At 36.0% G+C, this 19,665-nt stretch overlaps 3 protein-coding genes across 4 annotated transcripts; all 3 read left to right on the forward strand.

The window, feature by feature from the left end:
- Positions 1–3,654: 3,654 nt before the first annotated feature.
- On the forward strand, positions 3,655–8,648 carry LOC144428358 (uncharacterized). Its single transcript, XM_078117477.1, has 2 exons — positions 3,655–4,413; positions 5,299–8,648. Exons 1-2 carry the CDS (start codon positions 3,928–3,930, stop codon positions 5,440–5,442), a joined length of 630 nt encoding a protein of 209 aa, XP_077973603.1. The 5' UTR covers positions 3,655–3,927; the 3' UTR covers positions 5,443–8,648.
- Positions 8,649–8,696: 48 nt separating this feature from the next.
- Positions 8,697–13,012, forward strand: LOC120338355 (uncharacterized). Of its 2 annotated transcripts, none has more exons than XM_078117478.1 (2): positions 8,697–9,547; positions 11,584–13,012. In XM_078117478.1, the coding sequence occupies exons 1-2, from the start codon at positions 9,062–9,064 to the stop codon at positions 11,710–11,712; spliced, it is 615 nt and encodes a 204-aa protein (XP_077973604.1). In that variant the 5' UTR covers positions 8,697–9,061; the 3' UTR covers positions 11,713–13,012. The 2 variants fall into 2 exon arrangements, with proteins under 2 accessions (XP_077973604.1, XP_039262276.2); XM_039406342.2 differs by lacking the exon at positions 11,584–13,012 and adding an exon at positions 10,430–11,212 and having other exon boundaries at positions 8,701–9,547.
- LOC120338348 (cytochrome P450 2C30-like) lies at positions 11,682–18,817 on the forward strand. The gene is made up of 10 exons (XM_078117476.1): positions 11,682–11,807; positions 13,032–13,296; positions 13,820–13,962; positions 14,419–14,521; positions 15,118–15,227; positions 15,696–15,811; positions 16,272–16,390; positions 17,417–17,561; positions 17,845–18,008; positions 18,229–18,817. The coding sequence occupies exons 2-10, from the start codon at positions 13,051–13,053 to the stop codon at positions 18,547–18,549; spliced, it is 1,467 nt and encodes a 488-aa protein (XP_077973602.1). The 5' UTR covers positions 11,682–11,807; positions 13,032–13,050; the 3' UTR covers positions 18,550–18,817.
- Positions 18,818–19,665: the final 848 nt, after the last annotated feature.

The raw sequence follows: 19,665 nt of genomic DNA on the forward strand, positions 1-19,665 counted from the left end.
TAACATTTAAAATAATGTAACGTGTACGTTTCAAGTGACGCATGAACACGCACCTTCTAACAGGCGCGATTGATTATTGCCACCGGGGTAAACTTCCCAGTTTTATTATCACTAGTTGTTAGTTTAGTTGTTATACAACTAGCGTGGCTGTTATTCAACGAATATTATCACCAAGAGGAGTGGAAGATTTTTGTTTTAGCAACTTACACTGCTTATATCCATATGAACTATCGATATGAACAATATTTTTCACTGATGTTGCGTATAAATGGAAACGAAAAATGAATAACAATGAATTTTCCCCAGAACCTTGACCTCAAAAAAAAGTCCTATGCTTATGCTTACAGTGTTTTGCGAGTTGGTTCTTGCAAACTAGTTCATGTCCAAAACTTTAATTCAAAATATTTGAACATCTGTCATTTGAAGGTACTATTAGCCAATCTATGCCTAAGACATCGCAGCTTTCCATGACTAATTTAAACCAAGTTGACAAAACCACGCAAGCTAATGCTTACAGCCATGTCTTAGAATCCGTCTGGGCGGAAAAGTGTCTTGAGCGCCAGCTGAATTTTAATTGTTACGTTCCTGTTAATATCTCGCTGATTAGCCAATATTACAGATATATGCAAGAAGTCAATAGTCGAGGAAACATCCATCGAAAAACTCAATATACGATGTTTCACAATTACTAATATTTTATACCTTTCTGATTGTAGTTTTCGCTTCACTGAGTCGTCTCGCAATGTATATATTGATTCTTTAAAGATCATCGTACCCATTAGGTTTAGTATTGACTTGTTCACCGCCCAATATCACACATAAATACGAATCGCAATTATCACGTTGATATCAATGTGGCAAATCTCCTTAATTCCTTCAACGACACATTTTTTGTTTTAATGATTATATTTTCCACGGTTAAAATTTGAAGATTGTTTCGAAGGTGATTCTAGACATCGATTCTCATACTGAGCATGGTTGTTGGGACAATATTTCCTGTCCAATTTGCCCGTCGGATTTGTGCTCTAAATTTCATTGCTATACGTTATTTATTTTAAAGTAACCAACAACTTCCTCTTTCAAGTTTATGGAAGTTACAGGACACCAGGTAAACAATTTCTGATATATATTTTTGAAACTGAATTGCTTAATGACACATGCGAAAATTAGATTTTATTGCGTTACGATAAAAGTTGGGTTATTGAAAAATGCACACCAAGGTATATTGTCATATTAATTTGAAACGATGTTTCTCGTCAATGTGAACCATTGACAAAAAATTAGAATAAAAAATGAAACATTGACAATCAACATTTCTGTTCTCGGGATCACTACATGGTTATACAAATAATTTAGGAGACAATTTTATATTCATCTATTTTATGGAAATATATAATATTAGTGAATATAAATTATCGATATCTATGGCTGAGGGTAATCTACTAGCGATATATAGGCTACATCCCTATCTGTAACTGTTTTTGCGCATGTTAGGCCATATCTTAATGCAATCTGATCATAAATAAATTACGTTGGGTAACCTCATAGCAGAGAGATTACCCAGTCACCAGTTATAGATTTAGTGAGCGAATTGTCAATTTTTACGTAAATTTTATTGAAGATAAAAATGGCGTGAATTGTCAAAGGATAAACAGTGAATTAGATGAAGCAATAGTCAACTTGGCTGAATTTACCCTAATAAACCGCTATACCGTGCAAGATATCATGCAATATATATGCTTAATAACAAATTGGCGAACATACCTACCTCTGCGAATTGTCCGTCCGTTGAAATCACGGGAGAGTTAAACTCCGATATGAACAAGATTCTATTGAAACGAGTTTAACCGCAGACATAACTGAACTGTTTAATTTTAAAAATAGATTTTTCCGCCACAGTGCACTTGACAGGTAACTAACTACTCTTACGTCATTTTGGAAACGTGGCCTATGGATAAATGAATTTATTTTTCGGTGGGTCCCCGAAATTTGAACCGTTTTATTCCCTGAAAATTATATCGCACGCATTAATATAAGCTTTAGATTGAAATAAATTGAGCGACAATTGGTTACAACGGTATTCCGCGTTGATGTAATTACTATTCGATTGTTTGGTATAGGATTTTTGTGATTCAGTTTACCGTCGAATTTTGAAGTTGTAACTGTACTTATATTATATTATATATTAGAATATATTATACACCAATGAGAATGTAGAATACGTCAGACAGGCATTGCCGTGCACTCAAAATCGAATTCAATTTTGGACGTTTTAACCTTTAAAGCCTGGAGTCATCCGCACACTTTTTCGCCAACTCTATGTAAAACACATGGGCTGCTAAACCAGATTCCCTATTCAGCAGGAATTACTAATCAAAAATAAACAAATAATTGTGACGTCAAATTTAATACTCGTGGAGAGTGGAGTCGGCAGTGACCTCCAACCTCAAATACATCAGTGCGCGCTCGATTGATGATTGAAGTTTGAATCACGCTTGATTGTCAGGGATTGAGTCAGGGTTATGCAACTTTATTAGCTGTTTGGCGTTGCAGTTCAATATCTGTATGCGTTATATATTGTTTTCTATCCAAAGTGTAACCACAATGAAAGGCGATAGTATCGGCTCAGTTGTGTAAATTTTCGACTTGGCCAACATTGGCAATAGTGAATGAAATCTGCAATAGCGCGTCAAATAAAGGCGGATAAGAGGGAAATTTTGTAGAGCAATGAGCGACTGAAAAACTGCGGAGAGTTGCTAGTTGTAGTCACTCAGTTATTAACGCTAGGTGTTCCAATATATAAATAAATCAGTTGCGGTTAATTCCGCGTTTTGTTCGTACCTTATGTACGCCCCCGGACAAGCTTCATCACCTCACAAATAGCGGCGGCCACATTCTTTTATAGATTGTAAACAGAGTAGGTTGGCTTTGATTTGGGTAAAATTGAGTCAGGGAGGCTTTCATCGTTCCATTATAGCTTTTGTTATTTAATAGGCAACATCGGAAACTACGTCAAAAATAATATCGATAATGCCATCTAGGAACTGCCGCAATCAGTATTCGTTACTTGTCAGTCATTGAGTTCTGAACAAAAAACGTCATATTCTGAGTCACGCAGGTTTAGATTAGATAACCAAGTCAGACATGACGCTCAAGCCACTTCTTTTAATAGACTGTGTCGTCTATTGATTCTATACTCTAGTCTAAACTAAAATATGGTTTCAAATATTTATCCATGTGTATTGATATATGGAAAAAACCATATACGCATTTCTTAATTAATCCCGAGGTAATTAATCTTAGTGGTGGGGAGTCGAGCCACCTTCAAGGCATGATATGCCTTCTCCGTTATTAATGTATTGAATGTATCCAAATGTATTCAATCCATTAACTGTTATCAATTCAGCACCGCTGGCTTCACACGTCATATTATTCATACTCATATGATTTAAACTCAGTAACAAATATCGAACAAGGAAGTCGCTACGCGGATAGACTTTATACTAATGAGTCTCGAAATAGAATAACTGCACTGATATGTATATATACACGAAGGCCTAAAGAAATGATATATAGCATTTATTCACTGTAAACGAGTGTCACTTTGGCTCAAACGATCAAAATAAATAATGATAAAATTAGAGCAGCTTTGGAATACTCAAATGCCTCTTTCGGTTCATTTGTTGCCAAAAAGTTACCCAAACCTGTTATAGTAACCGAGTGTGCACTGGGTTTGGTTTCGTAATTCTCTCTCGCCGAAACTAAATTAGATACAGTATTAATTATAATTAACACTTGGAAAAAAAGAACTCCTGTCACACTACTGAAAGTAATATCGCTAACATACAAAACTTCCATTCAAACTCTACCTTTCTGTTCAAAGGCCAAAACAGTATAACAAATATAAAAACCTATCAATCTGCAGCAATGAATGACTACATTGAAACCAAAAATCTTCTGCCATCTGAAATACGCTTTGTAAAAAGCAAAGTTCGCTCCCATTTCACAACTGGAAAATCAGCCAATGACATCGCAGAAACACTCATGGGGAAATCGTGGAACAAGTTGGAAGTCAAGGACTTAGATGTCATTCGCGTATTCCGACGAGAAGGGAGATATTATACATTGGATGATCTACTACTCTACGTGTTTCGTGTTGCCCAATATAACGACGCAATTCGAAAAATAAAGGTTAATGTGGTTAGCAAAAGATCACTGAGGTCAGAAAAATTGTCATTGGCTGGAGGTCGTAATATCATTTTAATTGGCGACGAAACACTACCCCACTGCAAACCACATTGGCTCAAAGAGACTGGTTTTACCGTATTCGATGAAACGAAAGTTCCGACCCCAATAACTACTGTCATGGATTATTCATTTCTTGAAGGATCAACAAGTTCTTATGGTGAAACGGTATGTATCAATAATCTTGGGCAGTTTATATACTAAAGCAGAGGTTCTCGAACTTTTTTAGGCCACGCCCCCTTTTTAGAATTTATCAAAAAATAACCAGATAACAATAAGGTACAAATAACAGATTGTAAGGCGAAAGTATGTTTTTATTGAAAAATACGTGGATGGAATCGTTAACCGTTTGTGAACCACTGTTTTAAAGGATTGTTTGCGAAAAACTATTTATAATGTCTCGGCATAGTAGAGATGATCGACTAATTCACCAGTATTAAAAACTGTTAAATCCGAAATCAGACAAATTCTCGGTTTTGTTATCACAAAGTTTTCGTTGCAAACCATTATTTATTATTAGTGCTGTGTGCCAGTTTGGGATGCTTTATTAGCATTGAAGCCGGTATTTTCAAACACCCGGGAGTAAAAATATCTATATTCTTGGTGGCGATATCGAATCATAAATTTCAACAATAAATACGCATTACTTATAATTATCGATGCATTCTGAATCCACAATAAAAGAACATACGTCTGGATTTTTGTTATCAAAAACTCACTTCCTCGTAGGTTGGAGTGCGAGTCAAAATTTCTTCAAGATACTGGAATCGAAAGTCGAAATTTTGCAATCGCAGCCGTTTTTTAGATGACCCGGAGTTTGGAGTAATGTGTAAATTTTCTCAGCCATGAGAAAAAAGCACTATGATAATATTGATCGTGCTCAATATTTTATTTTTGTTTTTGAAGCGTTATATTACACCCACTTAGAACCAGCCCACACATTGCAGTTTCGACATGTAAACTCGTGTAGTTAGATTTATTGAAACTGCTTCACTTTTTAAAACCACCCAAACAAACAAACTTATTAGATTTAATATTGCTATTTATAACCAGAACAAACTAATCGACGGTGAACAAGTTTCTGTTGCTGAACAAAGTATGTTGTGGAAAATGTTCTACGAGATTTGGGAAAATGTTTGTCGTTGGATTCGCCAAAAAGTTTCTAACAGAAGGAAACAAAGAAATCAAATAATATAACTTTGGCCGGTAACTAGGTAACCTGACTTGCACGAAACAACGGAGAAGAGGCAAGTTTTGGTTGGAACGCTATATTCAGATTGATATTCATAACGGGCATGTCCTCGGAAAATTAGTTTTATCGCCTCTGATGTAAAACTTATTGGCACCTTGCGAATGACTAATTTAAACCAAGTTGACAAAACCACGCAAGCTAATGCTTACAGCCATGTCTTAGAATCCGTCTGGGCGGAAAAGTGTCTTGAGCGCCAGCTGAATTTTACTTGTTACGTTCCTGTTAATATCTCGCTGATTAGCCAATATTACACATGTATGCAAGAAGTCAATAGTCGAGGAAACATCCATCGAAAAACTCAATATACGATGTTGCACAATTACTAATATTTTATACCTTTCTGATTGTAGTTTTCGCTTCACTGAGTCGTCTCGCAATGTATATATTGATTCTTTAAAGATCATCGTACCCATTAGGTTTAGTATTGACTTGTTCACCGCCCAATATCACACATAAATACGAATCGCAATTATCACGTTGATATCAATGTGGCAAATCTCCTTAATTCCTTCAACGACACATTTTTTGTTTTAATGATTATATTTTCCACGGTTAAAATTTGAAGATTGTTTCGAAGGTGATTCTAGACATCGATTCTCATACTGAGCATGGTTGTTGGGACAATATTTCCTGTCCAATTTGCCCGTCGGCTTTGTGCTCTAAATTTCATTGCTATACGTTATTTATTTTAAAGTAACCAACAACTTCCTCTTCCAAGTTTATGGAAGTTACAGGACACCAGGTAAACAATTTCTGATATTTTTGAAACTGAATTGCTTAATGACTCATGCGAAAATTAGATGTTACGATAAAAGATGCACACCAAGGTATATTGTCATATTAAATTGAAACGATGTTTCTCGTCAATGTGAACCATTGACAAAAAATTAGAATAAAAAATGAAACATTGACAATCAACATTTCTGTTCTCGGGATCACTACATGGTTATACAAATAATTTAGGAGACAATTTTATATTCATCTATTTTATGGAAATATATAGTATTAGTGAATATAAATTATCGATATCTATGGCTGAGGGTAATCTACTAGCGATATATAGGCTACACCCCTATCTGTAACTGTTTTTGCGCATGTTCGGCCATATCTTAATGCAATCTGATCATAAATAAATTACGTTGGGTAACCTCATAGCAGAGAGATTACCCAGTCACCAGTTATAGATTTAGTGAGCGAATTGTCAATTTTTACGTAAATTTTATTGAAGATAAAAATGGCGTGAATTGTCAAAGGATAAACAGTGAATTAGATGAAGCAATAGTCAACTTGGCTGAATTTACCCTAATAAACCGCTATACCGTGCAAGATATCATGCAATACATATGCTTAATAATAAATTGGCGAACATACCTACCTCTGCGAATTGTCCGTCCGTTGAAATCACGGGAGAGTTAAACTCCGATATGAACAAGATTCTATTGAAACGAGTTTAACCGCAGACATAACTGAACTGTTTAATTTTAAAAATAGATTTTTCCGCCACAGTGCACTTGACAGGTAACTAACTACTCTTACGTCATTTTGGAAACGTGGCCTATGGATAAATGAATTTATTTTTCGGTGGGTCCCCGAAATTTGAACCGTTTTATTCCCTGAAAATTATATCGCACGCATTAATATAAGCTTTAGATTGAAATAAATTGGGCGACAATTGGTTACAACGGTATTGCGCGTTGATGTAATTACTATTCGATTGTTTGGTATAGGATTTTTGTGATTCAGTTTACCGTCGAATTTTGAAGTTGTAACTGTACTTATATTATATTATATTAAATATTAGAATATATTATACACCAATGAGAATGTAGAATACGTCAGACAGGCATTGCCGTGCACTCAAAATCAAATTCAATTTTGGACGTTTTAACATAAAGAGCCTGGAGTCATCCGCACACTTTTTCGCCAACTCTATGTAAAACACATGGGCTGCTAAACCACATCCCCTATTCAGGAGGAATTACTAATCAAAAATAAACAAATAATTGTGACGTCAAATTTAATACTCGTGGAGAGTGGAGTCGGCAGTGACCTCCAACCTCAAATACATCAGTGCGCGCTCGATTGATGATTGAAGTTTGAATCACGCTTGATTGTCAGGGATTGAGTCAGGGTTATGCAACGTTATTAGCTGTTTGGCGTTGCAGTTCAATATCTGTATGCGTTATATATTGTTTTCTATCCAAAGTGTAACCACAATGAAAGGCGATAGTATCGGCTCAGTTGTGTAAATTTTCGACTTGGCCAACATTGGCAATAGTGAATGAAATTTGCAATGGCGCGTCAAATAAAGGCGGATAAGAGGGAAATTTTGTAGAGCAATGAGCGACTGAAAAACTGCGGAGAGTTGCTAGTTGTAGTCACCCAGTTATTAACGCTAGGTGTTCCAATATATAAATAAATCAGTTGCGGTTAATTCCGCGTTTTGTTCGTACCTTATGTACGCCCCCGGACAAGCTTCATCACCTCACAAATAGCGGCGGCCACATTCTTTTATAGATTGTAAACAGAGTAGGTTGGCTTTGATTTGGGTAAAATTGAATCAGGGAGGCTTTCATCGTTCCATTTTAGCTTTTGTTATTTAATAGGCAACATCGGAAACTACGTCAAAAATAATATCGATAATGCCATCTAGGAACTGCCGCAATCAGTATTCGTTACTTGTCAGTCATTGAGTTCTGAACAAAAAACGTCATATTCTGAGTCACGCAGGTTTAGATTAGATAACCAAGTCAGACATGACGCTCAAGCCACTTCTTTTAATAGACTGTGTCGTCTATTGATTCTATACTCTAGTCTAAACTAAAATATGGTTTCAAATATTTATCCATGTGTATTGATATATGGAAAAAACCATATACGCATTTCTTAATTAATCCCGAGGTAATTAATCCTAGTGGTGGGGAGTCGAGCCACCTTCAAGGCATGATATGCCTTCTCCGTTATTAATGTATTGAATGTATCCAAATGTATTCAATCCATTAACTGTTATCAATTCAGCACCGCTGGCTTCACACGTCATATTATTCATACTCATATGATTTAAACTCAGTAACAAATATCGAACAAGGAAGTCGCTACGCGGATAGACTTTATACTAATGAGTCTCGATGATGAATTAGGATTGACTTAAAAATAGAATAACTGCACTGATATATATATATATACACGAAGGCCTAAAGAAATGATATATAGCATTTATTCACTGTAAACGAGTGTCACTTTGGCTCAAACGATCAAAATAAATAATGATAAAATTAGAGCAGCTTTGGAATACTCAAATGCCTCTTTCGGTTCATTTGTTGCCAAAAAGTTACCCAAACCTGTTATAGTAACCGAGTGTGCACTGGGTTTGGTTTCGTAATTCTCTCTCGCCGAAACTAAATTAGATACAGTATTAATTATAATTAACACTTGGAAAAAAAGAACTCCTGTCACACTACTGAAAGTAATATCGCTAACATACAAAACTTCCATTCAAACTCTACCTTTCTGTTCAAAGGCCAAAACAGTATAACAAATATAAAAACCTATCAATCTGCAGCAATGAATGACTACATTGAAACCAAAAATCTTCTGCCATCTGAAATACGCTTTGTAAAAAGCAAAGTTCGCTCCCATTTCACAACTGGAAAATCAGCCAATGACATCGCAGAAACACTCATGGGGAAATCGTGGAACAAGTTGGAAGTCAAGGACTTAGATGTCATTCGCGTATTCCGACGAGAAGGGAGATATTATACATTGGATGATCTACTACTCTACGCGTTTCGTGTTGCCCAATATAACGACGCAATTCGAAAAATAAAGGTTAATGTGGTTAGCAAAAGATCACTGAGGTCAGAAAAATTGTCATTGGCTGGAGGTCGTAATATCATTTTAATTGGCGACGAAACACTACCCCACTGCAAACCACGTTGGCTCAAAGAGACTGGTTTTACCGTATTCGATGAAACGGAAGTTCCGACCCCAATAATTACTGTCATGGATTATTCATTTCTTGAAGGAGCAACAAGTTCTTCTGGTGAAACGGTATGTACCAATAATCTTGGGCAGTTTATATACTAAAGCAGAGGTTCTCGAACTTTTTTAGGCCGCGCCCCCTTTTTAGAATTTATCAAAAAATAACCAGATAACAATAAGGTACAAATAACAGATTGTAAGGCGAAAGTATGTTTTTATTGAAAAATACGTGGATGGAATCGTTAACCGGTTGTGAACCACTGTTTTAAAGGATTGTTTGTGAAAAACTATTTATAATGTCTCGGCATAGTAGAGATGATCGACTAATTCACCAGTATTAAAAACTGTTAAATCCGAAATCAGACAAATTCTCGGTTTTGTTATCACAAAGTTTTCGTTGCAAACCATTATTTATTATTAGTGCTGTGTGCCAGTTTGGGATGCTTTATTAGCATTGAAGCCGGTATTTTCAAACACCCGGGAGTAAAAATATCTATATTCTTGGTGGCGATATCGAATCATAAATTTCAACAATAAATACGCATTACTTAAAATTATCGATGCATTCTGAATCCACAATAAAAGAACATACGTCTGGATTTTTGTTATCAAAAACTCACTTCCTCGTAGGTTGGAGTGCGAGTCAAAATTTTCTTCAAGATATGGGAATCGAAAGTCGAAATTTTGCAATCGCAGCCGTTTTTTAGATGACCCGGAGTTTGGAGTAATGTGTAAATTTTCTCAGCCATGAGAAAAAAGCACTATGATAATATTGATCTTGCTCAATATTTTATTTTTGTTTTCAAAGCGTTATATTACACCCACTTAGAACCAGCCCATTGCAGTTTCGATATGTAAACTCGTGTAGTTAGATTTATTGAAAATGCTTCAATTTTTAAAACCACCCAAACAACCAAACTTATTATATAAAGTATTGCTATTTATAACCAGAACAAACTAATCGACGGTGAACAAGTTTCTGTTGCTGAACAAAGTATGTTGTGGAAAATGTTCTACGGGATTTGGGAAAATGTTTGTCGTTGGATTCGCCAAAAAGTTTCTAACAGAAGGCAACAAAGAAATCAAATAATATAACTTTGACCGGTAACTAGGTAACCTGACTTGCACGAAACAACGGAGAAGAGGCAAGTTTTGGTTGGAACGCTATATTCAGATTGATATTCATATAAGGCATGTCCTCGGAAAATACACATTAGTTTTATCGCCTCTGATGTAAAACTTATTGGCACCTTGCGAATGACGGACCTTCAGAGTGTAAGATTAAACTAAACCGTCAAGTGCGGATGACGAATATTACTTAATGTTCAGATTCGTTTTTATTGAAGCTAGTATAAACTGTAAATAAAATATTGTCGAAAAGAATTTTTTTTTACATTGTAGAAATATTTTCTGTTCCAAAATGACTCTTTCCTTCGTTGATTGCGAGGATATTTTGAATCTCTATTATACCTTTAATCCATTTCAAACGAATATCAAGCTTGAAAAAAGATTTCAAAGACACCGACGATCGCGACAAATTTAGTATTGAGGCCAGGCGGTCTCGAGTAGGGATGGCGGACTCGACTCCGGAATCGATTCTGCGTGGATTCGAATGAAATTGATTCCGATGTCTTGGAATCAAATCTTAGAATTAAAACTTGGAGGTATAACGTTTTGTGACAAGTCCTACTGGACCAATTGCTTTGTGAAATTTTCAGTGGTTGAAAATTGAATTTTTTTCTCTAGAAATACATGAAATACATTTCATGTATTTCAAAAATTTCTGAGGGCTCTAAGGCATAGGCTACTTTTTTGTGTGCGATTTTGTCTACTCTGACAGATTGAATACCCATACTACTTAGTTTTGGTCTTCGTGTCCATATATATTCGAACATCGCTATCTTGTTCGAATCATATGATATTGTTTAAGTGGGTATGTTAACTCCGGTAAACGAGCGTTATATTAATACCCCACTTAAAACCAGTCCACGCATTGCAGTTTCGACATATAAACTCGTGTAGTTAGATTTATTGAAACCGCTTCATTAAAACCACCCAAACAATCAAACTTATTATATATATAAAATATTGCTATTTATTACCAGAACAAACTAATCGACGGTGAACAAGTTTCTGCTGCTGAACAAAGTATGTTGCGGAAAATATTCTGCGGAATTTGGGAACATGTTTGTTGTCGGACTCGTCGAAGGCAACAAAGAAATCAAATAATATAATTTTGACCGTGAACTAGACAGACCTCACTTGCACGAAACAACGGCGAAGAGGCAAGTTTCAGTTGGAACGCTATATTCCAATGGATATTCACAGGGTATGCCCTCGGAAAATACACATTATTTCTATTGTCACTGATGTAAAACTTATTGGCTCTATGCCATTGCTTGCGAATGACGGACCTTTAGAGTGTAAGACTACATTAAGCCGTCAAGTCTGAATGGCGAATGCTTGCTTGATGCCCGTTTGTGTTGAAGCTAGCACAAAATGTAAATAAATTATCGTCGGAGAGAAATTATTGTTGCGTTGTTTAAATATTTTCTGTTTCAAAATGACTTTTTCCTTCGTTGCTTGCGAGGATATTTTCAAAATCTATTACTTTTAATCTATTTCGAACGTATATCAAGCTTGAATAAAGTTTTCATTGACTCCGACGATTGCGACAAATTCCGTATTGAGACCAGGCGATCTCGACACTAGGAAATAAATAAATCCTAAACAAGTTTTCTCGTGGAGCTCCTCTTCTGAATTTGGTCAACTGAATTTAGATGCTTGAAAATTTTTGGTTTTTTATTAACTACCCGAGATGATTTTCTCCACCTCCGATCTCCGACTTCAGGGCTCCTCGCCTTAGATATTTTCTGAAATCGCAGAACTATGAATCATAACTTAGCGTATACGTGGGTACATTTAATTTAAGCTGAAATAAATATTAAATATTTGTGAAGGCACCATGGAAAGAAAATACGCCGAGGCATCATCTGATGTACAATCTGTGAGATTCAAAAAACGTTTAATTAATTAAAATGAATTACAACCATAATGAAAATAGTAAGATTATGCCTTTAAAATTTTAAAGTTTCGAGCTAATGAGAAAATAGTCCACGTTCGGGGACAATAGTCCTGTGCCTTCAGTAAAGAGACATTTCGCAATGATGACTGCCCTCTGAATACAATAAATTGCATCGGCAAATAGTGTGGCGTGAATACTCGTTCAAGTTACTGATTAACTAAACTCAATATAAAGCGCAATTCACGTTAGTAAACTCTCATGTCAAGTTAGTAACAAAGGGACTAGCACAGGCGATAATCGAGTATCAGACAATGAAGCATAAATATGCAACTATTAAAGGGATCCATGGCACATGGGCTTGATGGGAAAACCAGTCAAAAGTGAGAAAAATGATGGACAGATTTCCAACATAAAAAATAAGATGATATTGTAGATAGTAGAAAAAGAGAGAAATTTTATTTTTTTGTCGTAATGGCATGAGATTAAAATATTTCAAAATAAAACTATAATTCACAGTAAATTTTTTAGGTAAAATCTTGTAATCATAATGTTTCTCGTTACTACCACACTGGCGCTGGTTTTCATAACGGGTTTGGCCATATATTGGTATAGAAGAGATAGTCGATTGCCTGCCGGACCCAGAGGAATACCAATATTTGGAATAAACCTATTCTTGGGTTCTGATCCAACTAAAAAGTTCATGGAATGGAGCAGGAAATACGGCACTGCATACACGGCTCGGTTTGGCAACATAGATATGGTAGTTCTCACCGATTATGACGTCATTCATGATGTGAGTAAAGTATTCTCTTATTGAACACGTTAGTAGACATAACGATCGTTTTGCATTTTATGCTGGCACTCTTTTTCTTCTTGTTGTTCTTTGTCACAGAAAAAAATCGTTTTTCTCTTTGATTACTGGACCATTCGCTTTGAAATTTTCAGTGCTCAAAGATTGAATTTTTATGTGATGTGATAATCAGCGAATCCGTTCTTATTTTTGAAAACTATTAGTTCGATATGATTATAACGGGACCTGTGGTTATAGTGAGTTGATATCAATGAGGAATTTGTTAATAGAAAATTTAAACCTCATCACTGGTTAAAACATACAACATTCAGACAAACTATTTCCGTTTAATTATTGTGGCATGTATTCGTTAAACTGTTTTATTTTGTTGCAACAAAACAAACGAATTTCCATCGGCGTTCAGCAATAAAAGAAATTTTCCCTATTTATTTAAAAACATAATATACATAAAGCCTGTTCCGCAAAAGAATGATAAAAATTAAGGTTTACACCTATCAATTAACAGGTTCATATACGCCAAGCATCTAAAATGGGAGCTCGACCTGAACTGACTGTACATGACGCATGCAACCAAGGAATTGGACTTATCTTTGCATCTCCAAAAATTTCGGATATCCACAGACCTTTTACAAGACAAGCTATGAGAAGGTTGTAATTAATTTATCATCAACATCGATTCTTAATTTAAAATTTTTTCTCATGTAACAAAATCTGTTGGGGTATTTTTCTCAAAAAGTTTTTGATGCATTCAGCAACATTCAACAACCCCATTTAAAAGGACATATGGAAACACCACTCAGGCATAGAAACCGGTGCTAACCACAGAGTTATATATTTCCAGTTAAGTGGTGACAACCAATTTAAGATAGGATTCACAATTTTATCCCAGAGGGGAGGGAAATCGATAAAACGGCTTAATCATATGGCGTACCACGACCTCTCGTTCGGTTACCAGTCCCTGTCGGGTATGGAATTAGTTAGCCAATTATTTGTTTTCAAATGTATGAACTTGACTTTGCGGTTTGGTTTTGAATCCCCCAGGTGGTTACACTTTCCTGCTTGCCTAATTAAGCCACCTTTGACATACACTCACTAAACTCATAGGTTGGGACTCGGCAAAAATACAATGGAGACAAGAATACAGCAAGAAGCGTCGTATTTGGTTGAAGCTATCCGAGAAAAATCCGGAAAACCGTTCGATACGAGTGTAAGTCTTTCGACTTTAAGTGGTTCTTAACTAGACCAAATGCAATTTAATTACACTTTCAGTAGAGGTTATAACTCCCTACCCTTTACGATAGTGGGCCCATATTATGCTGCAAGGATGCTGTAGCAGGTATAAACATGACCATACTATGCAATTCAAGAGTCTTTGAACCGTTCTCCCGTAGCTTGTTTACCAGGGAAGGGTTGGGCAATAATTTTATTACGATTTTCCTTTTTTAAGTTCTATTACGAGTTCGGGGACTGTCTGTGTTAGCCAAATGAATATTCATAGATTTCAGTCTCTTTACACAACTTGATGTAAAATAGGCGAACAAAATTAGTTACCTCCATATTGGTACACATACTTCTGGAGCGCCCCTTGAATTTCATAGTTTAACTATAATTGTTGTGAGTTAGATAAAGCCTGGCTATAAAGTAATTATTTGTAACAAAGTTCTTACGTTATTTTACCGATTATTATAAAGAATACGTCTTCTAGGGAAGGCACCATCCAAATAGCGATTGGGACCATGTCTACTGATTAGAATCTTTGTAAGGGAAGCTATATAGTTAAGTACGTATTATTTTTATTTTTAGCGATTATTCTTGCACACTGCATTCAATATTTCATGTTTGAATACACTGGGTGAACGATATCCATACGATGATAAAATATTGCAACAAGTAGGATCGGAACTAGTAGACGAGTAAGATATAATATATTTGATATTAAAATCTATGTTTATTTCTTAATGCATCGCCTTGCAAAATATCATTTGCATTGATACTTACGCCCTACAACCTAGACTGTATTTATTTAGCTACGAAGCGACGCACCGCCTTGCAAAACTACGTACCGCCTTGGAAAATATCATTTGCATTGATACTTATGCCGAACGCCCCCTAGCCTAGACTGTATTTACGAAGTGAATTTCATACCAATCTCGATTGTTTTTAATTTGACCTGACTATCGTTTTATGCGACCGTCTCAATGCCCTTAATCTTCATGATTGTCATAACTCTTGTCCGAAGTGAAATATGTAAATAAGCGTAGTATAAAAATGTGTAGCATACCTTTCATAATATCGCATCTTTTTCATATTGTTATTTTAGCTCTTATTCTTACGTATTCTAGTTTTATTTATCCAGTAATTCATTGTATTATTATCTACAGAGTACGACACTATGGAAAATATATATTTCTCATTGGATCTTCCAAGTATTTGCCTTATTTCGCTCCATTCAAAACTTCAATGCAAAACTACATAAACGATTTCAATCATCTTGCTGGTAAGAATATTTTTGTTATGCCGATAGAGATCATAGATATTACACCATCAACACAGATCGCTTTGGCAAGTATAAATAAATAAATGTCTGCATTGCGGTGCACATTATGATATGACAGTTCGAAGGGTGTCGCCGCCAGATTGCAGATTGGTTCTCGGTTCTCTCATCACCCTGAAGTGTAATTTTTTTAATTTCTGTATGTAGAGTGCGTAAGCCTACTTCCAGCATGGTGAATAAATAAATTACTGGTTACTGATTGGAAAATTGCGCATGTCTGCCTGCCTAGGAATCTTGTTGTCGCAACTCTGCACCACACAAAGCCGCATAGGCGTGAATCAGTTCACTCAATCAGCTACACTCAATTTAACTATAAACACAAACAAAACTGTAACAAACAAAATTTTGAGAAAGGTAGTTTGGAAATGAAAAAAATAAACGTGGTTGAACATACCTTTTACAGAATATTTTGAAAAAAAGATCAATGAACACGAAAGCAGTTACGACGAAAACGAAATGCGAGACTATATTGACATTTTCCTACAAGAGATGAAGAAGGATGAACATGATCCATCATTTAATGTGAGAAAGTAATTAATAATTTTGTGTGAAGTGTGTTGCACATGCCATGTTGCATTTGCCATGCCAACTATTTTTGTCCCAGTCTAATATAATGGGGAAATGGTTTTTGTCGGAAAACTTGCTATTATTATATATAATATTAATTTATATTATTACAAAATTCCTTAATCGGTATTGTTATTTCGTATAATAATACTAAAACGGGAGTGCGACTTGCATGCATGCGAGGTCGCTTGCTTCCGTTGTTATGAACGAGACTCGGATATTCGGGTCGCCTGAATGTATTTTATTTTCGTATTCTCTTAGTATTTAATGTTCGACTTTTCTTTACTTAGTAAAAATTGATGTTCGACTTCCTTATAGATGACGATGCTCGATAATCATTACTGGTTTATCGCGTTTCCTTCACACTGAAATACATTTTTTCTTTATCCCATTTGTACAATGTGTATTTTAGGCATGTGTAAAAATAAACTACTGATGCTGCGCATAGCACCGCTAACGATCCATTGAAAATTGTAAAAATAAAGTAAGTTTTATATATAGCGAGGGAGGAATGAAGAATTCCGACATAGGCAAAGAGAAGAATTTATTGAAAAACTTTGGGAAGCGATGTAGCCTATTAGGTTATACTAATACTGACATGGGCAAACTACTGCCCGCTGGCCAAATCCGGCCCTTTGGGTTTGCCACAACCAACCCAAATGTTTTAGCAAAATAATATCTTGAAAAATTTGTTGCGATTAAATTTAGGTTTGGCGCGAATCTTATTGTTTTCCACTTTTGCTTTTGTAACACTGTAAATATTGGTCATAAAACGTAACTTTTTTGCGTCACACTTACATAGACCGCCAGTTAAGGTGGGCAAAATTTTCGGCCCCTGCTTCAAAAACGTCTCCTACCCCTGTCCTAATATATCAATATTTTAAAACAGTAATATATTATAATGCTTTTGGTTCAGTCGTATTTGCCTGTATTAGTTGTGATATTGACTACGAATCTGAAAGATTTTAAAATTTCACGCAGAAACGTCAATTACTGGTTGCTTTGCATAATATGTTGGACGCAGGATCACAAACTTTGTCATGTACTCTCACATGGTGCATGATTGCCTTGATCAAGTATCCAAAATATTACAAGATTCTTAGAGATGAAGTCGATGCCGTTGTTGGTAAGTGTAACGTCAATTCGCCAATAGTTATACCAACACTTTGGAAGCTTTCCCTTCAACACTGCGATATTCTAACCAACCCTAATATATTAAAATAGAAACGGACTGATAGTCTTTGATAACTTAATTCAACTGTTTCGTAACTACAGTAAATACTTGAACCTAGTATTTTACCTTGCATGTGGGCGACTGAATTGATGAATTACTTGAAATTTTAAACATATTAGGTATTTATGAATGAATATATGATTCATTTTGACACATTGTTTCTAACAATTTCAAGGAAGTGGAAGAAAAGTTTCGCTATCGGATCGTAAAAATATGCCACAAACCCTAGCATTTTATCGCGAGTTGATGCGTCGATGCACACTTGTAAAATCTTTCTTCGGGAGAACTATTGTGGATGGTGTTGATGTCAATGGATACAAATTACCAAAGAATACTACGGTAAAAAAACTATTTTTGAATTTGTACCAAATCATAAAAATACATGCCTCAGTAACATGGCTATTCGCACACATAGGGTACTATTGTACCTTCGGTTGGCAGTAGGCTACATGCGCTAAAGCGAATGCTTCAAAACGTATCCTATTTTTGGTAGTGTGTCGAAATTCAATATACTTTCTCAAACACAATCGGCCTTTATATTATTATTTCCATTTAACAGATTCAATCAGTCACTTGGTCAATTCATAACGACCCGAAGTGTTTCCCCGACCCAGACAAATTTCAACCGGAAAGATTTATAAATCTTAAAGATGGAACGTTCCAGAAGTCAAAATATTGGATGCCATTTGCCATTGGAAAGCGTAATTGCATTGGCGATCAACTGGCACAAATGGAGCTTTTCATTCTGCTAGTTTCGTTGATACAAAATTTTGACATTTCTGTTCATGGCGGTACAAAAATTCCTTCCCTTGACGATGGAGTAGATGGAATTGTTTTTACTCCCCCAGCACTGGACTTAGTATTTACCAGTAGAGAATAAATCAAGGCAAGGATATGTCATTGAAGGGTCTTGACGATTATTTAGGCTAAATTAAAGACGGGAGAAACCTGTATATCTTTCAAAATAAACTCGTATATATATCGTGATTTTGTCTAGGCCTGTTTCGATGAATATTAAAAACACGATCTTGATATGTATTGGAGTAGTGACGATGACATCATACTGACAAATTGGCCGACCTAACTGTAAATAGTATTTAATAACGAGATAAGTCGCTCAGGTAGCGTTAACGCGCATCTGAGAGGGCGTCTACCCGCAAATACCGATTGTTCAAGACTTTGAAGTCAATACAATCACACCAATTCCACACTACAAGTTTTTTGTCAACTTTTTCGTTTTATACTGCACTGACAAGTGCCAGTCAACGGGTGAGTGCAGCGACTGAACTGTTTTTTTTTTGGAGATACCAGTTACGAAAGTACGGAAAACATATGTTCGTTATAATACTCGTAAAACAGGGAACGATTCGACAATAGAAAACTTTGTAGTTTGGAAGCCAATTAACCATCAAGCAAAATAAGCACCTGCCTATTGAGCGCCAAGGGAAAGTGGGGACACATAAATTTCTATAGACGACCTGCAATAGAATCCCGATGAATGCATTTATTTTAGTAGAACAGAAAATTGATGGACCATATCTTATATTACATTGACTGGCTCCATAATAATCCGGGGGAAGATGGCGTTTGGTCTCGCCGTATTTTCAGAATGACTATTAAGGTAGTCTACAACATCGCACGCAGTGGCGTAGCATCCACCCCCGCAACCCCCGCGGTCGCGGGAGGGCCCACAGCGCAAAGGGGCCCAAGCGGTTAGAATTTAGAAATTTAAGCCGCAAAACCCAAAGCTGCATTGCAAAACCAGTAATGCACATTCTATAACGTTGATGTTAGTTCTGCTCAAACCGTTTTGTTACGTAACTATGCCAGGTAATCGTCGATTTTCGGCGTCTTGTGGTTTGATCGCACCGGCAAAATTACGAAGGCTGTCAGAATGATGTCGAAAGCAAAACCTGCAGAAAAGGGGCAGAAGAGGAAGCACGTATGAAAAAAATTAAAGTAACCAAGATAAACGTCAAATTTTAGGTTACCATTA

This window comes from Styela clava, chromosome 10, assembly GCF_964204865.1.
Source record: "Styela clava chromosome 10, kaStyClav1.hap1.2, whole genome shotgun sequence".
NCBI lineage: Eukaryota > Metazoa > Chordata > Ascidiacea > Stolidobranchia > Styelidae > Styela > Styela clava.

Coding starts and splice junctions, on each gene's coding strand:
- LOC144428358 (XM_078117477.1), top strand. CDS start 3,928: ATGAATGACTACATTGAAACCAAAAATCTTCTGCCATCTGAAATACGC. Junction 4,414..5,298: donor CAAGTTCTTATGGTGAAACG/GTATGTATCAAT, acceptor ATTTATAACCAG/AACAAACTAATCGACGGTGA.
- LOC120338355 (XM_039406342.2), top strand. CDS start 9,062: ATGAATGACTACATTGAAACCAAAAATCTTCTGCCATCTGAAATACGC. Junction 9,548..10,429: donor CAAGTTCTTCTGGTGAAACG/GTATGTACCAAT, acceptor ATTTATAACCAG/AACAAACTAATCGACGGTGA.
- LOC120338348 (XM_078117476.1), top strand. CDS start 13,051: ATGTTTCTCGTTACTACCACACTGGCGCTGGTTTTCATAACGGGTTTG. Junction 15,228..15,695: donor GGATCGGAACTAGTAGACGA/GTAAGATATAAT, acceptor TATTATCTACAG/AGTACGACACTATGGAAAAT. Junction 15,812..16,271: donor CGATTTCAATCATCTTGCTG/GTAAGAATATTT, acceptor TACCTTTTACAG/AATATTTTGAAAAAAAGATC.